The sequence below is a fragment of the Trachurus japonicus genome, chromosome 13, assembly GCF_045865225.1.
Source record: "Trachurus japonicus isolate A0001 chromosome 13, Traja_1.0".
NCBI lineage: Eukaryota > Metazoa > Chordata > Actinopteri > Carangiformes > Carangidae > Trachurus > Trachurus japonicus.
Genome location: NC_140919.1, coordinates 33375355 through 33388562, shown reverse-complemented (window position 1 = coordinate 33388562; position 13208 = coordinate 33375355). Strand labels below are relative to the sequence as shown.

Sequence of the window (13208 nt, the reverse complement as noted above, 5' to 3'; positions counted from 1 at the left end):
TTTGTTGTTGTTTTCTTCATTAACACCCTGAACAGAATTTTCCAACAATTATGGTAGCCTAGCCTATACTGTATAATTAAATGTACTGATATAAGATCAGTTATAATAAAGATATGATTTTAAAGTTGAAAGGGGGAAAAACTAACATATTTTGTGCAAATTATCTACGGTAAATTTAGGGATGACAGGATGTGTCAAATTTCCTCTTGAGATATGCAAATTGTATTGACCAGGTATGAAAATAACATTTAGTACCTGCTGATGTCCTTTGTTTTTCCAAATTGATACCCAAAAACCCGGGCACGGATAAAAACTCAGCTGGGGACGACTGGGGTCTTTTGTGTGCTTGCGTGCGTGAGTGCGTGCGTAAGGTTACGTGTGTTTGTTGTCCTGCAGAAGTGGTACAGCCCACGCGGATCGGTCGCTATGGAGAAGAGCTCCCCAAGAGCGCGAGCCAACCAGCCAGCCAGAGCCGAGCGAGGAGCGAGGAGGAGGAGGACGGAGCAGAGAGCGAGAGAGCGCAGAGAGCGCACAGACACGCAGGGATCATGGAGAAACCATCACCGCTCAGAGGGACTTTGCCATCCAGCGGACTACGACTTTTAACATCCCTTCTCACCTTATACGGACTTACCAGTGAGTTAACGGCTCCTTTGTCTCGTTATCCGTGCTTCTTGTGAGGGCCAGTGAAAGAAGTTGCGGTGGAGCAGCTCAGCGGAGTGTCTGCCGTTAGTCACCGATTCAAAACGCCAGAACCGGCCAGTGTTCCGTTCGAAGCCCGTTAGCTTTATTCAAGCTAACGGTTCTTGTGAACAGTTCCCCCAACATTACGTCTGTAGGAAAGTAGCTGCCTCTGACGTCAGTCCACCGTTAGCTAAAGCCTCGTTTTCCTTTGAATGCGTTTGAATGCAACTCCGTTTCCTAACAATAGTTAACGTTAACTTGTTCCACGCACTGCAGCTGCTAATTACACACACACACACAAGCTAAACCCAATTAGATTTTCAGCGCAAATGAGTCCACGCGGGGCAGGCAGGAGGCAACTCTAGGCGTTGTGTTTTGAGGTAATTATGAGCACATTTTCTAGCTGGAGTTACATCCAGTGTGAGAAAACACACCATGACTTAGCTAACATTACTCAATGTGCAAGGGGGGATACCGGTTTCTCGCCCACTCAAATGGCTAAAAGTCATTGAGAGGCAGCAGTTGTTCGACGTGTCCTAAAATAGAAACGAAATGAAATATTCTGGGTGTCACTTATGGCGAGCAAAGAGGAGCTCCTTTGTAAAGTTTGCCAAGTGGTTGGATACGGATGGGGGGGCGGGAGGGGGATAAACGTTATGTGATACAGGAGAGGAGAGGCAGACTCCTCCGCTTTGGGCGTGAGGGGTGGCAGGGGAAATGAAGACATATTTCAAGAGAGGCACTGCAGTCGCAGAGTCTCTGGAAGTATTGACCTGCAGCTGGGCCGGGTGCCAGGGAGAGCACCCTCCAGTCTCCGTACCGTCCCGAGTCTCGAAGCTGAAGGAGAGCTCCGTCTGTATCCCCCAGTCCTGAGCTGGGATTACAACACATGGTCTGCAAAGACAAAAGAGCAGACAAACACAGATGGATACTTAAGTAAATACCTCACAGGAATGCACCTTCTGCAAGGGCAATAAAAGCTTTTTCAAGTAGCTATGTCATGTTTAATCGCTTCTTGAAAAAAAGGAAATGCAACTTTTTTTTTTCTGTGTGACTAATTGTAATACGTGACAGGCTTCCTCTACAGCTGTCATGCCAAGAGCCTTTTGGTTAGTGCAGTTACCAGTGATGATCATCATTTTCTTGTAATTATTTGGTCTATAAAACTTATGACTGTATAATTTGTCTCCTAAAATGTCACTGAACCGAAGGCAGTATTGTCACATCCTGTTTTGTCTAATCAGCAGTTCAGAAACCCGAAATCATTAGATGGTACAAATCAAATAAAAAAAAACTAATTTTCATCACATTTCCATGGTTTTTTGTAGTGGGCTATGTAGTAAATCTGTCAAGTTGAACTAGTGGCTGATAGTTCAAGATGAGACTGATATATTGAACAATTTAAGATATTTGGTGCATGGACAAAAAGTCATATTTTCACATAAACAAAACAGAATCAAAAAACTGGATTACCAAAAATTCACAACATTTATTGTGGTGAAATAGTGAATAGTATGACATTCTTATTCTGTGATCAACTACGTAATTGAGACACATATCTCTTGCATTCGTGCATTGCAGTTCCTTGTAACTTATCAGCCGACACATTTCCAGATAAGCAATATCACCGACAAGATTATATCATCTAATTTGTTGGCCTGGCAAATTCATCAGTCACGCTCTAGTATGTAGTGTCTCTGCCATACTGCAGCCACTAGTTTCATCTCTGTATTGTCAACACAGGCCCACACACACTTGCAACACATACTTTTACAGAGCGTTCTTCATACCATATTTTTTTTCTGCCTGTTACCACAAAACACTGGTTCATAAATCAACACAGAGAACTGATAAACAACCCTTTGCTGCAAACTAAGCTGATTAGCCTGCAGACATGTGCTACTTGGTGCTGTGTGTTTGCAGATTTTCGGTGCTGCTATAGTCACCTTGACAGCTAAACTATCCGATTATTAACTTAATGGACAAACCAGCCACTACAAACTCAAGTATCATTGTATTTGGAACACAGTAGTGCCACATTTTGACTTTCTATATGATTTAGTTTGAGTCTGTGCAGCTTTGGCAAACTGTTGTGTGTTAAACAGCACAAGTGTGCAAGGGGGACTTGACACCAACAGTGTCAATGTCAGCTCTCTGTCATTATCAGTTTTCCTGTTGTGTTGGGATTGGGATTGTGATTGTGAGGAGGGGGTTCATCTGAGGCGTGGCTACGGGCTGTGAGGTCTGTAATTGAAGACCTTAGTTTTGTGGTTTCTTTTCTTGGAGCCGCAGGATTCACAATCTAAATAAATAATGTAGTAATGGAGCCACCGAAATTACAGACTCAAAACAGAAATAGATTTGAAAAAGCGGCGTACTGACTGAGCAGATTTGGTCATAGCTCCTTAGAGGTTAATGTGCTTTAGTGGTTAATTAATGACAGGTGCAGCCAAGAAAGTTGACTTGTCATTGAAAATGTAACTCAAAACTGTTTCAGCTTTCTACCATATGGCAAAGGGCAAATCAGGTCATGACATAATTTTTGGACCTTTTGGTCTGGTTTCGTGGTTGGATAACTTAATGCTAAATGGAGATGTGGATTATAGTTGTGGAGATACAGTTAATAGCCATTACATTATAGTGCTTAAGCAAGCTAAAAAAAAAATTGCAGTCATAATAAATTTTACTTGACTCACTTGATGACTAAATTTCTTCCAGTCAGTTTTCCTACTTTGTTAGGAGAGAGACTTTAACTAAAACTACACCAACAGATACACTAACTAATATGTCTACTAGTGTTGGGCGATCTTGACATTCTCAGATCGTCCCAATCGCCCTCCCTGGAGATCGCCGATAGACCTATCTATCGCCGGGGTACGGGGGGGGGGGGGGGGGCGGCCGTGTTAGGTCGACGGGGGGGGGGGCGTCGGCGTATGAGTTTCGCTTTTACCGTGCCCTGCTGTCATGCTGTCATGCATGCGCGCTTCTCTCTCTCTCTCTCTGTCTGTCTGTGTGAGAAAGAGCACTATGATCAATGAACGGAACGCTATTGCGTTGCCAAAAGCCGAAAAATCTATTCTGGCGGACGTAATTTATTTGTGGCATATCAGGGAACACGTCGTCGGGCTGTAACATAGGCTACAGTAACAGCGCTGGCGTCGGCAGCCTAGTCACAGCCACAACAACACCAGCTAAACGTGTTTCCCCAAATTTGAGGCGGAGTGGCCATCCTGTTTACCACAGAGATTTTGTGTGCGGTCATATGACTACCTGGCTCCGTCTGATTGGACGTCGCCAGTAGCTGCATTTGATTGGTGAAACACTGTCATATGACAGAGTATCTGTTGGAAGCAGCCAGAGAAGCGGCTTCATTAAAACAAAACAAACAGATTGCGCATTGGATCAATAAAAAAGTAGCGAGTATGTGTGTGTGTAAAATCGCCAAGAAAACAAAACATCGCCGATCGTCCATCCAATCGCCGATAGACGATTGGATCGCCAATCGGCACAACCCTAATGTCTACTGGAATTTTACTTCTGTCTGCTGTTAATTACCCATTTCAGTTATGCGCCATAGAAAATATGCAAGATAGTACTTTAATGTACGTTTTAGCATTTGGATGCGCATCTGTGGGTCACAGCTGTTGCATCCATTTGAGCCTCTCATTTGGTGTTAATCTCAGTTGTGAAGCAGCTAACTGAGAACTCCTAATCACATTGAATGCATGCAGTGTTTTGAAGGAAGGCCATCAGCAGATGAGTGTGCGCCTTTATTGTGGAAAATGTAGGCTGTGTGTGGGGTTCTGGGAGAAGGCTGTGGTCACCAGCTTCTGTTGACTCCACCCTTTGCTTCCTCTCCCTCGACAGATGTGACTTGCTCTCTGGTGGCCCATTACTAAATAGTAGTTGTGACCTTCAGACAACAATGTCTGCGTTACTGCTGTTAGTTGATGATATGCCAACTGCCTCCATTAAGAATGAACACTAAAAACACTAGGAGTGCGTTTCCCTCCACCTATTTTTATGGACATTTCGATTTATGGACTGGCTGGGGTGAAAAAGTTGGGCTTTTGGTAAAACAAAATGAAACTGCAATGGAAAAAGAATCAGAATCAGTCACAATGTTCCTTAGAATAGGCTAATTCATGAAATGAATGCAAATGTCATTAGGGCTACAGCAATTGTTTGGCCTGGGAAATTTCAACAAATGATGAAGAGTGTCCATTCCTTTTCCTAAAACAGTATAAAAGCCCAACATTTAAGACAAAGAAAAGCAGCTTGTTCTCTGAAGCATGACATGTTTTGCCAGAATGTCAAATAAATAATTAATGAGGATTTATGTTGATTGTTTAATTGTTTACTTATTCAATTTTAAATGTCGTCTTTGCATCCTGTGTTTTATTCCATGTTTGGTGGGGCACTCTTGTATTAACAACATTTTATTTGGCTTTTTGGATGGAAACCTGTCACTTTGTAGGGTCTCTGAAGATAGAACCAATCGATATCGCTTCCATGTTTATCTCCACAATGCGAGTTCATGTTGCCTTACCTACCGGCCTGTTGTATAGACTGAATTGTAGTATGAACGTTGATATTATTTTTTTCTTGTTTCCTGGAAAGCTATACAAATGTTAACCTTCACAGTTGAAAAAAAAACACAATTCACTAAGTTATAATTGACCCTTTCTGCAGTTTGACATGTTCTATCAACAGTTTTAGACAGACATCTTTGGCTTTATTCCATGTACCCAGGCATAGCCATTGTTAGATGTATGCCTAGAGGGATCAGGCTGTATATTTTTCTTACTGTCAGCAAATCCCTTGAAAAAACAAAACCAACAGTGAACTGATCCTGTTCACAAGCACTGTCTGTGTAACCAAAAGCCTGATATCGCTTATTCCACTAAATCTAAATAATATACAGCAATGAGCTGCACCATTGCAGTGTGTGATGTTTACCTGTACTTCCGTAAATACAGCCATTTATGTTACTTTGAGTCAATCTCACATGCATAATCCTGGAGCCATAAATACTATGAATTCTGCCAGTGTAAATGCCACTTAATATTTGTGATTCACAACCTCTGACTACTGAATGGACATGGGGATAAGTGCCACAGACAGGGCAGAGTTACAAAGCATTAGAAGACAGACTAACATATAGTTAAATTTGGACTTTCCATGGCCACAGTTTAGCCAAATATAGTACCATGCTAGTCTCTACCTTGAACCCGACTGCCTGGTTTTGTGAACATGAACAATGTCACAATGTTTCTGATGGCATTTTTTTTGTGGGTCTACTTCCTCCCCAGACCAACACGTGGATTTACCACCGATTAGGACCACAGTGCAGGGGTAATTAGCCATTCATAATGGGGAGGAAAAGGGCAATATGCACAGAAATACATGAAAAACACTAACGTTAGCAGTGGTATTTTTCACCAGTGTGTTTTAGCTAGTGCGTCTTGTCTACTGAATTAATCTTGTATAGACAGGAATCAAGTGTTTCGCTTACTGAGTCATAGGAAACTGTGCTGTACAAATGGCTTCCAGATATTTCCATGGTTAATTACCTACTGTGAATGAACAGAGAGAAACATTTTAAAACATTTTTTGCCTGCTGTTTTCAGAAGGCAGGGTTTTTCCCTAAAAGAGCAGATCACAGTATGTGAGTGAAGTTGGGGTCACTCGGATACACTGTGGCTTCACAGTCTACATTAAAGAGGTATACACACAGGATGTACACAGTCAGCAGTTGAATCCCCCAGGAGAGGAGTGCTGGGGTTATGGGAAACAGGTGTGGCTTGCTATTCACCACTTGGTCTTATTTGTTTCACTCATTCAGCTGTTGGGTGGCTATGATGTTTGGGATGAGCACACGGTCAGTTGTATGCGCTGACACACCCCCTCTACCACCCAGGTGGGAGATTATTAACACCGGCTAGTCAAATACTGGCCAGTGCTAACTGTAGAGAGTAAACTGGAGTAAACTATCTAGTGTTGTCTCATCTGGTAGTACACAAAGGATGGCAACATACGATACTGTAGCAGAGAGAAGAATGTCTTGTTTTCCCACCAATGTTTTCACCACCCCTGCTGCCTGGATCCCTCGCCTGCCCTCTGTAAAGTCAGTGTTACCTCCGCCTACATCCCAGATCTAAGCTCTCTAGCAGAGTGTTGAACATCCGAACCTGTGATATGCATCTGGAGAGTGGAAATAGACATGTGGCTCAAGATCTAGACAATTTCAGCACAGTTAATCATCCACAAGTCTGGCTTTTAGCTGTGAAGTGAAACCCCCTTTTTATGATATTTCTACAAACATTGATTATCTAAACCATTTGGCTGTGACACACAAGTGAATTTAGCAGTGAAAACACAGGCAGTCTTGGACCTACTATCCCAGGATCACAGATTCAAAGCCATAAGTGAGCAGGAAATGTTCACTGCATGCATTATTTACAGTAATGGACTTGCCATGAGTGACAGACCAAAACCGTTTCGGAAACACTTGCATCATTTGAAGGCGATGGTCTCGCCCGTGACATACTTAAAGCAGATATCAGTGGCACGGCCGTTTCGGCTAATGCTGTGTTCAAGGCAGGCTTTTGAAACCGTAAGTTACAGCTTCAAGTCACAACTACGACTTGGTAGCGTTCCAGGTAACCCGTAGCTCGTGTTTTTACCGTCCTGTTGTCTGTGAAAGTTCCCTATAACGGCCACTCGTAACTTCCGACCCGTGAACTCGTACCAGATCGAACTGGTATGACTTCACAGGAAGGAAAAACACAAAGTACGAGTTTCCTTGAACGCACCATGAGTTAGCAGCCCCCGCCCTTGTCAGGCATCAATTGGTCCTCGTGCTACGTCACCACATTCACGCGCATCCCTTGGCTGCACACACAGCCCTTCATGCCGTTCTCTCCCCTCATTGGATAACACTTGTATCCCACAAGGAAAATTTTCTCCTCGGGTTACAGCAGAGCAGAGTGACGGAGAGACTCGTGTTTAGGCTGAAATACTTCATGTAAGTGATTGCTGACGGAAAATAGGACTATTTAGGACTTATATTAACAAAAACATTCCACTGATATCTGCTTTAACCTGATATAGTTATTGTTTTCCAAGAACTTCAGTCCAAGTTTCTAGGTTTCAGCATCCGCCCTCTGCTCTCATTGTTTGTCAGATAACATCACACACAGGGAAAGAAAGCCCTCCCCCCTAACTCAGCAGCTTAGTAGCCCTGCTCCTTAATGCAGGTACGTTGCAGTAATGGCTTGATTAGGATTTTGCACCACTGAATCCCTGCTGGCATTCAACCAAATTATTCTGTATTCCCCTGCCATCACTGCTACACTGCCCATGTCCGCCTTACATCCTTTAACTATAAGTTTCTATGCTTCTATATGAGTCATGATGTAGTTTTTTAGTCTGTAGCTCTCCTCTCTGACCTGAGCTGTCGTGAAGAAAACCAGGTAGACTTTAGGGTTTTCTTGCTGTTTAATGATGGAAGATGGAAGTATTTGATGTCCTTCTACAACAACTAAGCTACTCAGTGACTTTCGCACATAAGGAATGTCATAGATTACTGCTCACTTAATACATGACATGATAGCTCCATGTGGCTGCTTCTTGTAATTGTTATGATCCCTTTTACAGCACAAGTGGCTCGTTCTATTTAGGGTGTAAAAAACAGTGCTGGAATGTCATACAATAGACAACTTGCATTACATTTTCAGGGTATACTTACACTACAACCCAGAGCTGTTAGCATGGCAATAAATGGGGTCCTACTGCCTTTATGTACTCAAAATATTTGTCTTTAACATCCAAGTGAGCTGCATATTATGGGAACACTATATCAAACCAGACATGTAACCCAAGACCTAGAGAAAATACACTTGGATGTTGTCTTACTGACTTTTTCTAGCCTTTTAGCAAATTTGATCTCTGTGAACTTTACACATCTAGGAGGGAGTGGACTGCTAATTTCTGACTAGTAGTAATAGCATACGGATTTCATCAACATTTCTCTTAAAATAAAATCTACAGTTAAGTGAAGCTGGGATGTAGATCATAATAGCATCACAGCCAGTAGAGTAGAGCCAGGGGAGTGGAGTGGACCCAGGGTTTCACCTTGCATGTTGTCACACGAATTTGTGTACTGAGGTAACTTTAGATCAGCTGTGATTTTTTATTTTTTATTTTTTTATTTTTTATTTTTTATTTTTTGCCATGTGTTACAAGTGACCTAGGCCTCTAAATCTCCGTTTTCTCACTGTTCAAAGTGGGTGGTAATTCTAAATCAGTACCACTTTAATCTGTTGCAGAAACAGGGTGAGAGTGTATGCCGGGAAGAGTGGGTGTGTCGGGAAAATGAACTCACTCTGACCAAGATAATGCTAGTGAAATGCCACAATGACCAAACTACTTACTGTTTTTATTGACCACTGGATACACAAAGTACAGGACAGATGCAGGTTTCTGTTGGACTGCTTTACTTCCCGCTTAACTTCCTGCCCATATTAGCCATTGCTGGTACATGCATAGTAATTCCTCAATAAAGTTGAAGCACTTTATCTCATCAACTACACTTAAAGGCAATAATGTATTCGGAAAGGCTGCTGCAGTCTCCTTTAACATCCAGAAATAAAAGATGAATAAATAAATAACTGGTATGCTCTCAAGAGGAAAGACAACAAACTGGGATGCAGAATATAAATGTTAAGAGCCTATAAAAATGTGGCTTAGAAATGTAATTGTAGCTAATGTATGTTATGCATCTCTCAGATTCCAGGCACCTTTAGAAGACTTAACCTGCACATTAAACAAAGTCTGACCATGTTTGAAATCTTAACCAAAGATTGCTTATTTGCAGTCTGTTGTTTTCACTCATCATTATAAATGTGTGGTCATTTATAAAATGTAGCAGCGTGCTGTCTCTGCCCAGCAGCAGTGCCTTATCTCTTCCTTTGTTAAACAAATACATAATACAAGTCTTTGTTAGTGCGTGACGCCGGCAAGTGAGTTTTACCAACATCATGTAGATGCCTTAAAAATGTGTCTGGTTGTTGGCAGAAATGGGCATCATACGCAAAATCTAAAATTGGACAATCATGGGAATGACTTGTAAGAAAAACAGTCAAATTCCCTGTGGGATCTCTGTGGCATGTGGGAAATTGTGTTTCTTATTATGTTACATTGTCCTAATGAAAGTACAGTAGCCCATTTAAACCCAGTCAAGGGCAGTGGAGTCTGTGATTAGTACAGAACCTATCCTGACCCCCCCACCCCCACCTCCTCCAATACCACCACACAACAAGGGCCTGATCTATCTATGTCTTAGTAAAGGAAAATACAGTTTTCCTTTACCACAGTTTTGTGAATAGATTGGGATCATTACAGCAGGTATGGAAGCCCAGGGTTTCAACAGCCATGAGGTAAAGTTGAGTAAATGCCAGAAGAAAATAACAGTCAAACTTGCAATTAATCTTTTATTATATAGGCTTGAGAAGGGTTGCACTTGCACCATTTTACCAAAAGATAGCTTGTCTACTGTGAATAACTCAGTGAAATCAATTTAATGTCAGATTAGTTATTGTTATGTTATGTGTGATGTCTTGCTAAATATTTGAACAATTCATGGTTTTCATCCAATTGTTCTGTATGCAATTAGGTATCTAAAACAATAACGAGCAGTAAGGACAAGGATACACTTGATGAGCTTGCAGACCCCCTTTTAACCCTACTTGGGAGTGAGATGATGGTGGTGCAGTCTCTATTAGCATCTACATGTCAGGGAAGTCCAACACTACACCTCTAATTGAAGTCCTCATTGACTCCTGTTGCACTCTGTCCCCTTAAAAAGTAAACCATTAAGATGAACTTTTTCACGCAGTAGATTGAAAAATTCCTTTCACCTTCTTCTGTACTGTCTGCAGCTTTTGCAAATTGTCATTTTAGAATAGTGCATTTTGCTATACAGTTTCTAACTACATGGAAAAATAAAATGTCCATCTCTGTGATCATAGCATTGTGTGCATATGCCAGAATACCACAAACCCCCACAACAAACAATAACAAATCCCACACAATAAGCCAGGATGCTGTAGGAATGTTTGTGTTGCTTTTGTACACAGCGGCAGACATTGTCCTTCACAAGTCCTACAGCATTGCTTTAGTTGACTCTGATTAGAGGTTGCAACCTATCCTGACACTCTGTATGTCAACACTATTGATCTTTTTCTTTTAAGCACTGATCTTTAATCAAATGTGACTCGGATGAGAAGGGCACAGAAGTCCACAATGCTATGGGGGAGCAAAAAGAAAAAGGTTTTGAAGAGCACAGTGACACGTGAAAGAGGGCCCCGCCTGCTCCTTTTTAAAGGCCTGTCAGCCTGTGTTTGTCTCCACCATGAATTAGCCCGCTAAAAAAGCCTTACACCCTCACAGGATACAATGGTAGGAAGGAAGGGGGTAGGATAGAGCTGGTGTAGGAACTAATGTTTTCTTCACACTGCATAAATATTCCTTGCGATAAAGACATGCTATAAAACAGGCAACCCACCACTTAACCTATCCAGTCAAACTGATTGAGACAGAGTTATAGGCTTCACAAAAATAAAACAAAGGCCTGGGGGCCCGTGTTAGGCATAGAGGCATTGTCTTTTTTTCTTTTCTTAAATTGGCCGCCTCTTCAGAGTAACAGTACCAAACAAATAGGTCTGCACTGACTGTTGACTTCATTGAGTTTGTTCAGAGGCATAGATGACTCTCAGAAAATGCAAGGCTGACTGGAAAATTCCCAAGTTGTATTTGAAGGTGTTTTTTTTTTTTCATTTACCATAAATGTACAGTGTACAACTACAGTCGCTTAAGGCTGGAAGATAAAATCTAGATGTTCATTTTATGAATCCACCTAAAACACCAGTACGAATTTTAAAATTGTTTCGTCGCCCAGCCGACCGTCGCTACTACACTCAAGAAATGGGGGTTCTTCTTCTTGGCATTTCCTCCATTTTTTTCTCTTTCATTTCTTTGTGTTTTCTCCCCTTGTCTACTAAAATAGTTTGGATTGGGCTGGGAATGGTTGCATGGAAGACATTACTGACTAAATATTTTATGACTCTATCTCATAGCCATATATTAATCCAGAGATTCATTTGGGTGCTGTTTTCAGTGAGGTCAGCAGAGTTTGCCAAGGTGGTTTTCAAATGTATGTTAATGAACATTTTTCAAGTGTGACCTTGATAATCAAATGGAAGTTTAATAGGCCACTAATGTTGCTATTGGCTTATAGTGGACCAAGGGACTTCAGTGCCTGGAAGGAGTATGAGTTACTGTGCTCATTAAACACTGTGATACACTACACTTCAGGCTGTGCCCACCTCCTACACACACATTTGAAAACTATCAAAGCAGAGGAGAGGGTGGAGACCACTATTGGTGAATCCCAGGTTGCTTGCCAAAATCTTTGAGAAGAGAATGACAGGCGTTGACCAGCATCATATTGATAGATGAGGTACTTAAAATGACATTGTTTTTTATATTATGGACTATAGCCTAATATTTGTAAATCCAATAGATGATAGCATTAAAAGCAGGCTCCATTTGTAGGCTGATGTTGCACTGTTGATGCTGTAGGGCCGTAGAATCGAAGCATTGAAGCAAGAATAAGGCAATCGAACATAAAAGTCGCTTCTCATGGGTTTTCCTGTAAAATCTGTCTCAAGTCTTCTCCACAGTAGAAAGGGCTGCAAGCTTGTCAATGGTGGAAAGTCTCAATTTTTGAGTCTGCTCACAATAAAAAAGTGACATGTAGGACCTAGATTTCCCCCAACATATTTAAATATCAGTGTTTTTTATATTCAAATACCCTTAATCCCTCTGCAGGACACCAGATTCTGGTTTGTCACTAGTTGCAGTTACTTCAGTTTCAGTTGCTGAGATGTGTGAACACAGAAACACTGCTAAAAAAAAGTTGCTCAGTGGGTTAAACAGGCTTCAGATGATCATACATTTTAGATAAAACGTAACACTCAGGTTAGCCTGATTTAGGTGGGAGATTAAATAAAGGAAAAGTAAGGAACCAAGGTAGAGCTCTCTCATGGGGTGGGGGATTATTATTACAGGCAGTCTAATTTGCCAAAGAGAATAAACTAACAAGGTTCTGATTACTTATCTTGGATTCAAAGCATTGTTGCCATGTTCACAACTCTGTGTGGCTACTTTGGTGAGAATGCACAGTATGTTATCATAATTTATTAATACAGTTAAGAATTGGCATAATCTTATACATTTTCAGGTTAGCACAAACTAACTTGTTTGTATCAGTGGTTTTAATGTCAAGTTTGATCTGGTTATGCAGCAAACATGGTGGTCTGAACTGCTCTAGCAGACTGTTATTGCCTGTCATGTACTAATTTGAGTTTGTAAAACAGACCGACCCAGCCCAGTTACATTCTTATGTCCTTACACACTTCACACTGCTGCTGAAGTCCTTTTGTCTGTCCATCTCACCCCTG

General features: G+C 41.5%; 1 protein-coding gene across 1 annotated transcript in view; it reads left to right on the top strand.

The window, feature by feature from the left end:
- The first annotated feature begins 370 nt into the window (after window positions 1–370).
- Window positions 371–13208, top strand: part of nectin3a (nectin cell adhesion molecule 3a) — a 31984-nt gene continuing 19146 nt past the window's right edge. Inside the window, exon 1 of the mRNA XM_085796074.1 lies at window positions 371–636. Within this exon, the coding sequence (XP_085652200.1) occupies window positions 549–636 (88 nt within the window). The 5' untranslated portion in view covers window positions 371–548. The remainder of the gene's footprint in view (window positions 637–13208) is intronic.